A 15,883-nucleotide genomic window follows, 5' to 3' on the forward strand; every position below is an offset into this window, starting at 1 on the left:
AGCCCAATGTTATCCTAAGGGAGAGATAGGCCACGCATTAATGAATAACACACTTGTGAGATTTTCACTACCAGGACATGTGTAACGGAAAAGTACATGTCCAACTTTTTAAATACAATGCTGTTATACAGGGGCTGTTTTGGGCCTACCCTAGGGGTCACTTGTATTTATTAAAAAAAGGATTTTTAGGCATGGCAAAGGGTATATTTTGGTAAGTCGAATTGATAGTTTAAGATGTGGAGGTAAGAATAGTGAATCTATACTTCCCTTTATGCACTTACCTTTCAATATTTTGTCACTCAATATTTTTTCTTGATATTATTGTACCACAGTAATCTGGGATCGATGTTCAGTAGCACAATTGAGGAACATAGTTATAATTCTGCCTAATTGGCAAGTTGTTGAGCGGATTGTGCACAACCCCACCACGGTTAAGCACAATCTGATCAACAACATTTCATTCAGTGTGTGTCTGAATTCTTTGTAGTACTCCTGCGGTATTGCATCTTATCCTGTTTTGTGATTTGTGTTTCAACTTTTTGATATACTTTCCCAATATTAATGTTTCGGCATGGACACCTTATTGCAAAGATGCCATTCGATGAAATAAAATTAGTAACCCATTGCAACTGGCTCTGATCGTGTTTAGAGATTGTGCTTCAGTACAGAAAGCACATCCACTACATTTGCTAGCACATTTCAAACGCCCAGTTAGCAAAGTAAGTCTCCATTCTGTTGGATGGGTGGTGGTATTTTTCATAGTTTACATAGACCTAACCACCAAATCACAGCTGTCTTTGATTCTTTTAAATGTAAATACAGGTTTTACTGAGGATTCAAGAGCACTCTGTACAGAATCCCAATGTTTTTTGGCAACTTTTTGATCAGTTTGATAACAGCGCAATAGTTCCTTGTGCAGGACCACCCTCTGAAACTTGCAGTCTTGCACTGAAATTCGTGAAAATGTGCCTGACAGAGGAGAACTCCCGGTGTGTCGTATTTTATACTTTGCATGCCGCCATGTTAAGACACAACGCCGTGCATATGGGGGATCCATCACGTTAAACGAACTCAAAAAGTAAATATGAAATTCTAGATTTGGAGAACTGGACACTGCCAGTGCGGTAAAGGGGATGTCTCTCTCAGCTACATCAGGGATTTGAGAAAAGGTCTGCAAAATTGTAAATCAGGCCATCAAAATATGTTTTGAATAATTATGTATACATAAATGTACACAGTGCAAAATTGCTTTGAATTTAATTTCAGATTTCCATAAATATTCAAATGTTTCTTTCCTTTGAAGGAATCTCTGTGGCCATGTTTATTTGGGCTAATCGCAGTTCCTGCATTGCTACAACTGGCAATTTTGCCATTTCTTCCTGAAAGTCCACGTTATTTGCTGCTTGAGAAACAGGATAGAGCGAGAGCAGAGAAAGGTAAGTGAATAATTAAAACATTAATGCAAATTACGTTAGTATTGTATTGCTGCTGGCTAATAGACAACAGCATACCCATTGTAGTATAAGTCTGATTTACTAAAGATTTTCTGTGGTTTAAAACAGATGCAAGATTGCCATATGCATGGAAAGGTGATCTTGGTGTACAATGGGTTTTGTCTTTACTTAAGGTGGTGTTAGCATTGTCATGGAGGGTTAATAGATACCCAATACTATTTTTCTCTTGCTTAAAGGGCCATCCAGAAATCTCTCCTGCCAGCCCTATATCGCTTACAACCACCGACAATAGGCATTCTAGAACGTCTATTTGTTTGATGTCTAGGGGGTATGACCCCTTTAAGAATAAAATTATAACTCAGATTGAAACTTCCTTGAATGTTTAAAAGACCTTGTGCTTGGCCTACATTTATGACAAATTGAGTGAATAAATAACACATATGTCTTCAAACTATAAGTTGTGCTTTGAAATGTATTCCCCGGGCTTGAGACAATTTGAAAACAAGAATGCAGTAATAAGGATGCTGCTGTATTACTTTCCGACACAGAACTTGAGCTCCTACTGAGTGTGTAATGAACCGAGCATATTGTAATGTATGTCTGTGCTCTGTAATCACTGCACCGCTGAACATAAAACTCGGTCAACATGGCGTCGTGCATGATAATAATCTGTGCTGCTTTCACATTGGAAGAGTAATGTAGTTGATTTGCATTAAAGGAGAGTTTAACAAGAAATTATGAAAATTTTGCTTGGTGGCATTTTGAGGGTCAGTAACATAAAACATTTTCTTTATTGGTGGGATCAGCGGATATTATTAGGAAGGAGAAGTATAGACAGATAAATGAGATAAAGACAAGAATGTCCACAGTCCCGCTTCAGGCGTAAAACACTGGGGGGCAGATTTACAAGAACTGGCGCATCTCTGCATATTAGCAGAGATGCATCAGTAAAATTGTGTGACGGAAAAAAAGCCTTGCGCCACCAAGGATACGTCGCATTTACAATGCGGTGCACCATGGCACAAGGATAGACAGATGCGTGACGCATCTTTTGGCAGGAAAGGCAGCGCATTACTGGGGTCGTGTTGCAAGCACGACGCAACTCTTGCAATGGACAGGAATGCCTATTCCTATCATGCTGCGTCACTCCTTACGCCTGCTTCAAGCAGGCGCAAGGTTTTCATGCAGTGGCATCGTAAATGTGACGCAGTGAAATCTATTAGATTTCACTGTGTCATTTTTAACGAGGCTTTCTTGCATCAGAACGCCCACCCTGCATACATTATACCTGACGCAGGTATAATGTAGCACAGGGCTTTACAACGTGACCCATCTCCATAGATGGGTCATGTTGTAAATATGTTGCAACGTGGCACATTGCTTACGACGTCACTGCATCACAGAAGTGATGCAAAGGCGGCATAAAGTTTTCGCAAGGGCTTTGTAAATCTGCCCACGGTTTGGTAATCCTCAAATGGCTTCATTTTAGATGTCTCTTGCCTAAAATGTCCTCAACTTCATCATAAGTTAGTACGGAAAATAAATTCTATGAGGTGTTTGCGAGGGATAAATGTAAACTCGTAGTTACCAACGCTACCGTTTTTGCTGGGATGGTCGTGGCAAGTAGGAGACTGTCCTGGGTAACTCACTATCCTGGGACAGTCCCAGCAATAAGGGCCTACTCAATAAACAGAGAACTGCAAGGAGTTGCAATGGGAATTTTCAAACTTAAGGCCAAAGAAGCCGAGTTGTACTGAAATCAATTCAGAGGGAGAAGAGACAAGTCTAGAGACATTGAAGAAAATTTCCAATGCAAAAATAAAATACTAGAAATTATTCTATATTCACTTGTCATTTATTCATGTTATAATTCTTATGGACTTGTTGAATCAAAGAATAGTAAAATTGAATCTGCTTCTCATAATGAATACCATATATGAAGGCAATTTCAAGTGAAATTCATCAATACATGAACATTTTCCCAGTCATATTTGCTACTGTGAATTTCCAAAACCTTTGTCGCTATGTATGGCCCCCAGAACTAAATATGGAAAATCCTGACTGTATTTGTAGTAACCTGGGTAAACAATATTCTGGGACAAAAATGGTTCCCTCTGAGGAAGCCATACACATAAGCTCCCTCAGCTTCAACAATCAGCATACATTAAAATATCTGAATGTAATAACCTTTAGTATCACATAATAGAAGGAACCAAATCCAAAACATATGTCTCAGTTGTTGTATGTTGAGTGTGCCAGTGAACGGTACAGGAAACATAAGTGAGTAAAAGTGGGCTAGGTGTATTTGTAAGAAAACACAGCTGAAACAATATAGAAGAATTCACAGTACAATTTTCAAATCTGACTCATATTTCGTTTTTTTTTTTTGTTTTTTTTTTTTTAATTAACATTTTACAACAATTTTACCCCCCTCCCCGCGCCAGACAATGACTGTCATTTCTCATTTGCCATTTACAGATGGTACATAATACATTAATTTCGTTTCTTACAAAATATGATATAAAATAACAAAAAATAAAAAAAGGAAGGAATCCAGATTAGACATACCAACTAAGACATTAGGCATTTGGGAAAGAAGGAAATAGACATTAGCCATACCATTAACATTAAGTATATCAGTCCATAAACCCAAAACTCTGACTGCCCACCAAGGAAAGAAAAGAGAAAGGAACCAGAACCCACTTCTTCAGGGCCAGCTATCTTACATTGCCCCCTTATACATTTAACATCCTATCTTTCCAATCGGCAATCGGTTTCCACAACTGTAGCCCAAGTGCTCTCCTTTTTTTCCCCTTTCTCGCGTAGATGGCTTTCTCAAGATTATGCATATGCAATAGCCTAGCCAACCACTGCTGGAATGGAGGGGCCAGTTTGTCTTTCCATGCAGCCGCTATGCAGAGACGTAGCACGGCCATTGCCACAAATATGAAGCCTCCTGCCATATGTTGTTGTACGTTACAATCCTCTAGGCCTAATATTATTACATCGGGTGTCAGTTTCACTTTAAAGGCCAAAGATTTATCACAGAACATTTCGATGCTATTTATGAGTGGTGAAAGGATTGGGCATCCTGCGAACATATGAATTATGTCTGCCTCTGCGCTATCACATCTCGGGCACCTTACCCCCTGTGTTCCTCCCCACTGCGCAATCCTAGCTGGGGTGTAGTAAAGTCTATACAGAGTTTTATAATGTTGTGCTTTTAGTGACGCCGAGCATAAGGTCTCGTGCCCTAAAGTTAGTGATTTTGAGAATGTCCCCTCTGGAATTCCTAATGCCTCCATCCATTTAGTAATAAGAATGTGATGCCAGTGGGTCACTGGGACCATCCCCGTGGGAACACTATTCACTCCTCCTAATGACAGAGGATTCCACACAGTTCGTTCAGTTTCTACTTTCTTTTATTTATCACTGTTCATATTTTTGTAGATATTCATCAAGATATATTTTGTGTCATATAACTTCATATCATTCATCATTTAGGACATCATCATGATACATAACATCCTCGTTTGGGGCATCATTATGGTATATAGCATCCAATGCATTTCGGGCTGCTTATAGAGCCCTTCATCAGGGAATAACGCTGTAAAGATGAAAATAAAATAAAATATTGCTACAATATGCGTTACGACGTGTGTTGTTAATACATTCCAATAGCATTTCACTACAGTTCAAGGTATCACATATAACATTTCCCAGGAACGTGACCGATAACTTACATGCCTGTCTGTGTCTTTTGCGGGTTTTTGAAGTTTATATTGACTGGTAGGTTTCTAAAAGAAAATAGCGCAAATCAAATGGTGACCAAAAAAATTAAACCTGGTGCACCCATTTCTACAAACTAAATAAAGCTGTTGTGGCATAGACTAACCTGTTTTTTGTCAAAGATTCAAGACGCCATGAACGCGGCTTCTGTGTTGCATAATCGTCTTGGATTGCAAGTTTGTAACCGTTACGGTGATCAGACCTGCTAGCGGTCATGTGACCTGATGAAACTGAAAAAAGACTATAGGCCGGCCGGTCTAAGGAGATTTTCATGTTATTTTAAAGCGTTTCTAAGTTCGATATACTTAGTAAGTACTTAGACCCATCTAATAAAGATGGGTAGTGTGGTAAGAAATATTTTGGGAAATGTTTTGAAAACTAGCGCTGCTTATATCAGTATCGAACCGAAATGCTTAAAAAGATCATTATTGGTTTAGACAGCGCTGAAGGCGATGCGCTAGGTGTCAACTGAGTTGGAATGTGTAATAAAACGCATTCAATATGAAAGATGCTGTATAAAGACAATGTAAACAAAAAATATAAAAACAACACAGGGGTTACCAATCTAAAGCACTGAAGCAAATTTACATGTTGTATTTTACAGATAACATGAGAATTCGATTCTTTCGTTGAGTCCAAAAGGTTTTTGGGTACATAGTCTGTAAATCCATGAGTTCTCTCTTTGGAGTAGATATTTCGTGTTGTCTCTGCCTTCTATTTTATTGATATTTTCCAAGATCAAGAATTTTAGTTGTGCAATACTATGTTTGGATTCCATAAAGTGTGTCGCAACTGTGGATTTCACATTTTTCAGGCGTATGTTCGATTTATGTTCTGTAATTCTTGTTTTGATTCGACGCTCCGTCTTTCCAATGTATAATTTGAGTCACATGTAGCATTCACTCTTAATTTTATTTCCTGGCCTTTCATGGGATGGTTTATTTTGTTGCCTCTGATGACGTTATTACAATGGCCACAGTTGTGGCAAGGTTTAGTACCATTGTAGATTTCTGTTGTGGAAATTTGTGGTTGGAGCATTTCACCTATATTTTTTGTTCTGGTGAACGCAAATAAAGGGGGATCTTTGAAACAGTTGTTAAAGTCAGGTTCCAGAGTGAGCATTGGCCAATGTTTCATTATGATGTTTTTGAATTTCTGACTTGATGTTGAATATTTCGATATTGCAACTATCCTGGTTTGCTCCTTTGAATGACTGGGTTGTAGTAATGAGTTTCTGTCTCTTAGTGCCAATTTATGTTTCGATTCCTCCAGAATGTGTTCGGGATAACCTCTTTGTTTAAATTTCTTTTCCATCTCAGATATCCTTTTTTGCAACGTGGTGGGTTCAGATGTGATTCTTTTGATTCTTGCCATCTGGGAGAAAGGTAGAAATCTTTTAAGGTTATGTTCATGAAAGCTGCCATAGTGGAGCATGTTGTTACGATCCGTGCTTTTGATATGCAGGTCAGTTTCCAATCCTTTAGGTGTACGGTTTACTTTGACATCTAGGAAGGTAATAGTGGTATTAGACATTTCCCAAGTTAGCTGAATTCTTTCATCAATTTGATTGAATTTTGTTAACACTTCATGTAATTTTTCTTTTGAACTTGACCAGATAATGAAAATATCATCGATGTAGCGAATAAAGAGTTTAAGATTGTCGCTCCATTCTTTTTTGGACAAAATATGTTTTTCCTCATAGAACTTCATAAAAAGGTTCGCATAGACCGGCGCTGCAGAATTGCCCATGGCAGTGCCAACTAGTTGTAGGTACCAGCTATCCTTGTATCTAAAATAACTTTGATATAAGGAAAAGAGCATTAGCTCCATTAGAAAGGTTTGAAAGTTCACATCCAAGTTGGTATTCAGGAGAGCGTCTTCTATTGCTTCTATCCCCATGGAGTGGGGTATGCTTGTGTACAGTGATCTTATATCCGCTGTGCATAGTATTATTTGTTCCTCTGGTTCAAATTTGATTGTATCCAATTTGACAATGAATTCCGTCGTATCCTTTATATATGTGGTCATTTTTCTCACTGAGGGCTGAAGATATTTATCAAGTAGTTGACCTACGGGCTCATGTAAGCTATGCCTGGTTGATACGATTGGTCTTAGTGGTGGATCCATTAAATTTTTGTGAATTTTGGGCACCATATTCAAGGTTGGACTTTTTGGGTTCTCTTTTAGTAAGAATTTTTTTGTTCTAGGATTTATTACACCCATTTCATGTGCTTTGTCTACAATAGTTTTGAGGTTATTTGCAAACTCCATAGTTGGATTCTGTTGGAGTCTCATGTACGTATTCGTGTCATTCACGTGCTCTAGTACCTTCTGTTCATATTTGTCTCGATCCATTATAACAATTGCACCGCCCTTGTCAGCTTTAGTGCAGATGATTTTTTCGTTGTTTGATAATTTCCTGAGGGTATCCATATCTTTCTGTGTGATATTCCTCTGTGTATGTCGTCGATGTTTAATTTTAGTTAAATCCTGTTTAACCATCTTCTCAAATATATCAATGGTTTTGTGACTGGTGGGTGCTTGGAAAGAACTGCTAGGGCGTAATCCTTGTAATTGGTCTGTTTCTTGTGAGGTTGATTTTGGTAATATGTTGTCAAAGAAATGTCTCAAACGTAACTTCCGTGTTAGTTTAAAAAAACTAACTTCTAATTCCAGGTCATCTGTGGTATGAGTTGGAACATAAGATGTACCCTTTTGTAACAACTGTTCTTCATGTTGGCTTAATGGATGCCTACTTATGTTGATAACTAAGTTGTCTTCAAAGTTTTTCTCCTTGTTACTGGTGCTTCTTTTTCCTTCTCCTTTTCTTGTTCCTTTGTTTTGTCCCCGCCTGGTTCGCCTCTTTGTGATTGGCCTTGTTCTAAAAAATGGCTCTGCTGAGTTTGTATGGGGACAGTCGGTTGTGTACTTTGGTTTACATCCATGTGAGTTGTTGGTTGTTGTTTACTGGTTGTAGGCTGTTCAGTAGTTTTGCTTGTCGGTGGTTGTTTTCTTCTCTGTGTCGAGTCACCTTCCGAAGAGGACGTATCTGTCTGTGATGTGTATGGTTTGTTGGCTCTCTTTCTCGAGTAAATTTCAGCCCAGGTATAAACCTCTCCTAAACGGTAGTCAAGTGTATCCCTTTTATATTTACGGATTTTTCTTTCATTTATGTCTCTGGTATGTTTTTCCATTTGTATACTTATATCTTCCAATATTTTGGATAATTCCTCCTCAGTCATTGCATTGGATAGTTCATTTTGAGTTTCAGCTATCTCTTTGGTTAGTTCTTCCAGTATCTCTGATAACTCCTCTATTATCAGGAGAATAAGATCAAGTGAACACTTGTTTAGAATTTCGTACCACCGGTCTTGGAACTTCTTGGAATTTTTACAAAGGGAAGGTTTAAGGGCAATCCTTAGACCCCGGGGTATGCGTTGGTTTTTATGATATTTCACTAATGTACTCGCATGCATTTGTTGATTAATCTTCCTTTTGAATAAGTATATTAACTGTCGTACATTTTGCTCCTTAGTGCGTATGTTGGACTCCTGTGTGAGTTCCTCCCTGATTAGACCATAGATTCTATCTGCCTCCTCCGGTTTGAATGCAAAAGTTGAGGCCCTGGCCTCTGTGCTTCTCGATATTTCTTCATAGTTGCTCATTTTACCGCGTGCTCTTTTCCTTATATCAAAGTTATTTTAGATACAAGGATAGCTGGTACCTACAACTAGTTGGCACTGCCATGGGCAATTCTGCAGCGCCGGTCTATGCGAACCTTTTTATGAAGTTCTATGAGGAAAAACATATTTTGTCCAAAAAAGAATGGAGCGACAATCTTAAACTCTTTATTCGCTACATCGATGATATTTTCATTATCTGGTCAAGTTCAAAAGAAAAATTACATGAAGTGTTAACAAAATTCAATCAAATTGATGAAAGAATTCAGCTAACTTGGGAAATGTCTAATACCACTATTACCTTCCTAGATGTCAAAGTAAACCGTACACCTAAAGGATTGGAAACTGACCTGCATATCAAAAGCACGGATCGTAACAACATGCTCCACTATGGCAGCTTTCATGAACATAACCTTAAAAGATTTCTACCTTTCTCCCAGATGGCAAGAATCAAAAGAATCACATCTGAACCCACCACGTTGCAAAAAAGGATATCTGAGATGGAAAAGAAATTTAAACAAAGAGGTTATCCCGAACACATTCTGGAGGAATCGAAACATAAATTGGCACTAAGAGACAGAAACTCATTACTACAACCCAGTCATTCAAAGGAGCAAACCAGGATAGTTGCAATATCGAAATATTCAACATCAAGTCAGAAATTCAAAAACATCATAATGAAACATTGGCCAATGCTCACTCTGGAACCTGACTTTAACAACTGTTTCAATGATCCCCCTTTATTTGCGTTCACCAGAACAAAAAATATAGGTGAAATGCTCCAACCACAAATTTCCACAACAGAAATCTACAATGGTACTAAACCTTGCCACAACTGTGGCCATTGTAATAACGTCATCAGAGGCAACAAAATAAACCATCCCATGAAAGGCCAGGAAATAAAATTAAGAGTGAATGCTACATGTGACTCAACAAATGTCATATATGCCCTTAAATGCCCGTGCGGCAAAATATACATTGGATAGACGGAGCGTCGAATCAAAACAAGAATTACAGAACATAAATCGAACATACGCCTGAAAAATGTGAAATCCACAGTTGCGACACACTTTATGGAATCCAAACATAGTATTGCACAACAAAAATTCTTGATCTTGGAAAATATCAATAAAATAGAAGGCAGAGACAACACGAAATATCTACTCCAAAGAGAGAACTCATGGATTTACAGACTATGTACCCAAAAACCTTTTGGACTCAACGAAAGAATCGAATTCTCATGTTATCTGTAAAATACGACATGTAAATTTGCTTCAGTGCTTTAGATTGGTAACCCCTGTGTTGTTTTTATATTTTTTGTTTACATTGTCTTTATACAGCATCTTTCATATTGAATGCGTTTTATTACACATTCCAACTCAGTTGACACCTAGCGCATCGCCTTCAGCGCTGTCTAAACCAATAATGATCTTTTTAAGCATTTCGGTTCGATACTGATATAAGCAGCGCTAGTTTTCAAAACATTTCCCAAAATATTTCTTACCACACTACCCATCTTTATTAGATGGGTATAAGTACTTACTAAGTATATCGAACTTAGAAACGCTTTAAAATAACATGAAAATCTCCTTAGACCGGCCGGCCTATAGTCTTTTTTCAGTTTCATCAGGTCACATGACCGCTAGCAGGTCTGATCACCGTAACGGTTACAAACTTGCAATCCAAGACGATTATGCAACACAGAAGCCGCGTTCATGGCGTCTTGAATCTTTGACAAAAAACAGGTTAGTCTATGCCACAACAGCTTTATTTAGTTTGTAGAAATGGGTGCACCAGGTTTAATTTTTTTGGTCAACATTTGATTTGCGCTATTTTCTTTTAGAAACCTACCAGTCAATATAAACTTCAAAAACCCGCAAAAGACACAGACAGGCATGTAAGTTATCGGTCACGTTCCTGGGAAATGTTATATGTGATACCTTGAACTGTAGTGAAATGCTATTGGAATGTATTAACAACACACGTCGTAACGCATATTGTAGCAATATTTTATTTTATTTTCATCTTTACAGCGTTATTTCCTGATGAAGGGCTCTATAAGCAGCCCGAAATGCATTGGATGCTATATACCATAATGATGCCCCAAACGAGGATGTTATGTATCATGATGATGTCCTAAATGATGAATGATATGAAGTTATATGACACAAAATATATCTTGATGAATATCTACAAAAATATGAACAGTGATAAATAAAAGAAAGTAGAAACTGAACGAACTGTGTGGAATCCTCTGTCATTAGGAGGAGTGAATAGTGTTCCCACGGGGATGGTCCCAGTGACCCACTGGCATCACATTCTTATTAGTATTAGCAGGCGTTTTACGAGGTATTAACGCCACCCACGGAGAACCTAACAAGGAGTAACTAAGATCAAATAGCTGTGCATCCACCCTCAAACCTTTCTGTTTACGAATCCATCCATTTAGTCTCATATTTCACTAAGTCATCCCCTCTGTGATCTATCAATTCTGCGTACAGCCGTTTAATTGTGCATAGCCGCTCTGCCTCGATCATCTGTAGTATTGGGTTCCCCTTAAATCCCGCCTGGCCACCACGTTTATTACCTAGAAAGCTTCTTACTTGTAAGTACTTGAAGAAAGTCCTATTGCTGACCCCGAATTCCTGTTGAAGCTCCGTGAATGGTCGTACCCCTGATTCCCCCATTAAGTCTCCCATGTTTCTAATACCTTGTCCAACCCATTCTTTGAAAATTGCATCAGAAAAAATATCCGAAGGTAGCGTTGGGTCCCCCACTAGTCTTGTATGTCCATGGAGTCTCCCCAAACCGAAGCTTTTCTTATATGCCTTCCAGATTTTATCAGCAGCTTCTAGTGTCTTAAACCTAGTTCTCTTGAAGTAACTTGGCTCTGAATATCTTAAGAAAGCATTGTTGGTTTCATCTCCCAAAATTAAACCGTACACTTCTAACGACCCTGTGTGTGATTCCCCCTCTCCTCCCGTCCCTCCCAACAAGCAAGTCATTTGCTGTAAAGCCGCAGCCCAATAGTACATCCTGAGGTCTGGTAAAGCCCATCCGCCTTTGTCGTGTGGTAATGACATATATTTCAATGCCCTTCTAGTCTTCCCTTGAGCCCAAACGAAACGATTTATCATATTTTCTAATTTCTTAAATCAAGTCAAGCTAAAAAACAGCGGGATTGTTCTAAACAGGTATAGCATTTTTGGGAGCAAGTTCATTTTCACGTAGTTAACCCTTCCAACCAGTGTCATGTGCAAATTATGTACCCTCTCCAGGTCTTTCTTCGCTTTTGTAATAATAGGGTTGATATTAATTTCTACCAATTTTCCTAGATCTGATGTAATAATAATACCTAAATATTTCCCCTCATTAACCACCCGTGTGTCTGTGCAGCCTGTATGTATATTTTTGATAATTTGCGTCTTACTTTTATTTAATGCATATCCAGCCATTCGCCCGAACTGCTCCGCCTCTGATTCGATTTCCCTTATCGCCTCTGTTGGGTTGGGTGTAATAACCGCTATATCGTCTGCGTATGCTAGAACCTTTATCTCTCCCCTCCTAGTGATCAGTGGTTCTATTCGTACATTTTGTTCTAATTTATATATCAGTGGGTCTATATACATAGCAAACAACAATGGTGAACAGGGGCACCCCTGTCTAGTGCCCCTGGTAATATTGAAGGGTTTCGTACGACCTGTATTTATCCTGACACACGCTGTTGGGTTTGTATAAAGAGCTTGTATTACTTTAATAAAAGTTTCGCCCACTCCCCCTCTTCTCAGAACAGCCCATAAGTACTCCCATGCCACCCTGTCAAATGCTTTCTCGGCGTCAAGTAACAGGGTGGCCATTGGGTTCCCTTCACCTTCCTGGATATCAAACAGTGTAATCATTTTCCTTACATGTGTTGTCGTGTCCCTGTGAGGTATAAACCTGTGTTGGTTGACACTCACCAATTGAGTGATTACCCTGGCGAGTCTGACTGCCTGTATTTTAGAGAATATTTTTGTATCAGCGTTGATTAATGTAATGGGTCGGTATGATCCTGGTTCTGCCGGGTCCTTCCCTTTTTTTAATAGAATGACTATGTCTGCTCCCGCCCAACTACCTGGGATCGCCTGCCCTTGCTGTACTCCTTTGAAGGTTCTTGCTATTTCTTTAAATATTGAAGTTAAAAATACTTTATAAAATTCTCCTGGAATCTGATCGGGTCCAGCTGCCTTTCCGTTCGGTAGCCCCAATATAGCATCGTTTATCTCCTCATCACTTATGTCCTTATCTAGGTACTCTCTGTCCTCTTCACCCAGAGCTTTACCCGGGATGTTCTCTAGGTAAAGCTCTATTTCCTCCCTATCTCGATTTAACTCCTCCGTATATAACTTGCTATAGTAAACCCTGAACACCTCCGATATTCCTTTCTCATCCTTAATTATCTGGCCTGTTCCGTCTTTAATTTCCTTGATCTCGCCTTTGGCTACTCTTTGTCTTGACCGTGCAGCTAGCGTACGTCCTATTCTTTCGCTAAACTCGTAACTCCTTTCTCGCTGTACATCGTACAGTCTAGCGGCTTTGATCACCACCTCTTCGAGGGCCGCTGCCCTGGCTACTGCTACTTCTAACAGTCGCTCAGTCAGTCCCTGCTGGTCTATGGTAGCTAGCTCGAGGCGCGTTTCTGCCAGAATCAGGGCGTTGTTCAGGCGATCTCTCTCTGTTTTTTCCCTCCTCTGTTTGGCAATAGAATAGCTAAGCGTCTCTCCTCTGACACAAGCCTTAAATGCGTCCCAGGCATTCCCAGTATTGGTACTCCCTCTATTAATATCCCAAAAATGTTTAATCCATTCATGCATATATGTGATATACTCAACATCCTTCAACAAGCCCCTTTCGAACGTCCATGACCCTACCACCTTCTTAAACCCTTCTCCTTCTATTGTTAATTTTAACGGGTTATGGTCTGATAGTATACGCGGTAACCTCTCAATTACTGTATTACTTAGTAGTACCCGGGAGATAAAAAAATAATCTAGCCTGACACATTTACGGTGGGGTGCTGAGAAGAATGTATATCCGGGATCTGACGGTTTCTTAGCCCCCCACACATCAAACATCCCATTGTTTCTTGCTAGGCTCTGTAATGCCCTGCACACTCTCTTCTTCCTTCCCTGATACTGCCCTGTATTATCTATATCTAGCCCCTTGGCCCCGTCAATATTAAAATCTCCTGCCAAGATAACCCATGGCGCCCAGGATGGTAACTCAGTATCCAAAAAGAAAAACAACTCTGGGTCGTCCTCGGTCGACCCGTAAGCAGAACCTATAGTGACCCACTCCTCCCCTATAAAACACTCGATCAGGGCACATCTACCCCACTCATCCTCGAACTTCTTCCTCGTTTTGATATCTGCGTGTTTGGTTAATACAGCCACTCCTCTAATTCTCGCGCCTTGTTTTGAGCGCGCTAGAACCCTTAGGCCCAATTGTTCCAGCAGAAACAACCTATTCCCTTCTACATGTGTCTCTTGTAGACAAACAAAATCCGCCCCAGTGTTTTTTAACAACAGTGCCAACCGCTGTCTTTTTAATCTGTCATTCAACCCACACACATTCATGGTGATAATTTTTACGCTCGCACTCATGGAGGTCTATACAAACTTTCCCTACTTCCTCTTGCTCCTGTTATATTTCTTTTGCAAATATTCGAATCATTGTGTATGTTCACTTGTTTCGATTCTTCCCACTGTGTTTGGTATGTCTTTGCTCCTTCTTCTCCTTCTGCCTGTACCACCTGTGCTTGCTGTATTACTTGTACCATCTGTATTACCTGTTTCATCTTAACTACTTGTACCATTAGTTTTATCTCTCCCTCACTGGCGCCCCCCTTCCCCCTCCCCTGTCCACAGGCAACTAGGTCAATCCTGACCTATGTATGACTGGTTCCCAAACCCCTTGAGTGAAGCTGTCCCCCCCCTCCCTACCAGTAAAATAGATGCAATTGCAAAAAGGACATCAAGGAACTTTTTAAAGAATCAATCCACCAGGCTCCGCCCAGTCCCCTCTGGAAGCTCCTTACACTCCTTACACTCCTTACACTAAACATAACATAACAGTATAACAGTGTACCCCACCAAGCTACAACCTGCTAAAACCTATACAAAGTGTTATAACCCTTCACCTCTTTGGATTCTCTTTAGCCCTATTCAGTCCATTTCCAGTCCGTATCAGTTACAGCCATAGACCCCCCCCCCTTTTTCCCCTCTTTTTTTTTTTGTTTTTTTGTTTTGGGGGGTTAACTATTTTCTTCTTTTCTCCTTTATCTCAGTCAGGAAGCTCTGTGCTTTAACTTCAGAGAAAAACATTCTCGCATGGCCCTCTGATGTTACTTTCAGCCTAGCGGGGAACAGGAGATATGCCTCACATCCAGCTTTCTGGAAGGGATCTATCATTTGTCGCAGTCTCCATCTCCTCTCCACCGTGGCATGGCAAAAATCCGGCCGGGTGAAGAAAGAATTTCCTTTAAAAGCCCGACGGTCTTGTGGCCTAGCATTGTCCATAATTTCTTGTCTTGCCAGAAAGTTTCCTATGTATACCAACATAGCTCTTGGTCTCTCACTCTGGGCACCATAAGACTTCTTGATTGTCAACGGAAATCTATGCGCCCGTTGTAGCTCGACGTCCCAGTTCCAAGTAGTGATCTCTGGAAATGATTCTCTTAATAGCATAACCACATAAGCCCTGGGGTTCTGCTCCTCAACCCCCTCCGGAATCCCTAGAAACCTTATGTTGTTCCTCCTCTGCCTATTTTCCGCATCCTCTGCCTTCCATTGTAAGTCCTCATTGAATTTTTCTTGCGCTGTCTTAAACTCTTTCCACTGTGAAACCTCGTCCTCCAACTGGCCTGTTCTCTCCTCCACTTCTGTCATTCTACCGGCCATCTCCGCATACAACTTGTTTACT

The 15,883-nt window shown here is 39.9% G+C and overlaps 1 protein-coding gene across 3 annotated transcripts in view; it reads left to right on the forward strand.

Moving 5' to 3' along the window:
- Positions 1-15,883, forward strand: part of SLC2A9 (solute carrier family 2 member 9) — a 2,336,117-nt gene that overhangs the window by 1,325,661 nt on the left and 994,573 nt on the right. For all 3 annotated transcript variants that reach the window (XM_078678475.1, XM_078678476.1, XM_078678477.1), the window contains one exon: positions 1,304-1,436. In XM_078678475.1, the coding sequence (XP_078534601.1) occupies positions 1,304-1,436 (133 nt within the window). The remainder of the gene's footprint in view (positions 1-1,303; positions 1,437-15,883) is intronic.

Source organism: Lissotriton helveticus, chromosome 2_2, assembly GCF_964261635.1.
Source record: "Lissotriton helveticus chromosome 2_2, aLisHel1.1, whole genome shotgun sequence".
In the NCBI taxonomy this organism is placed as follows: domain Eukaryota; kingdom Metazoa; phylum Chordata; class Amphibia; order Caudata; family Salamandridae; genus Lissotriton; species Lissotriton helveticus.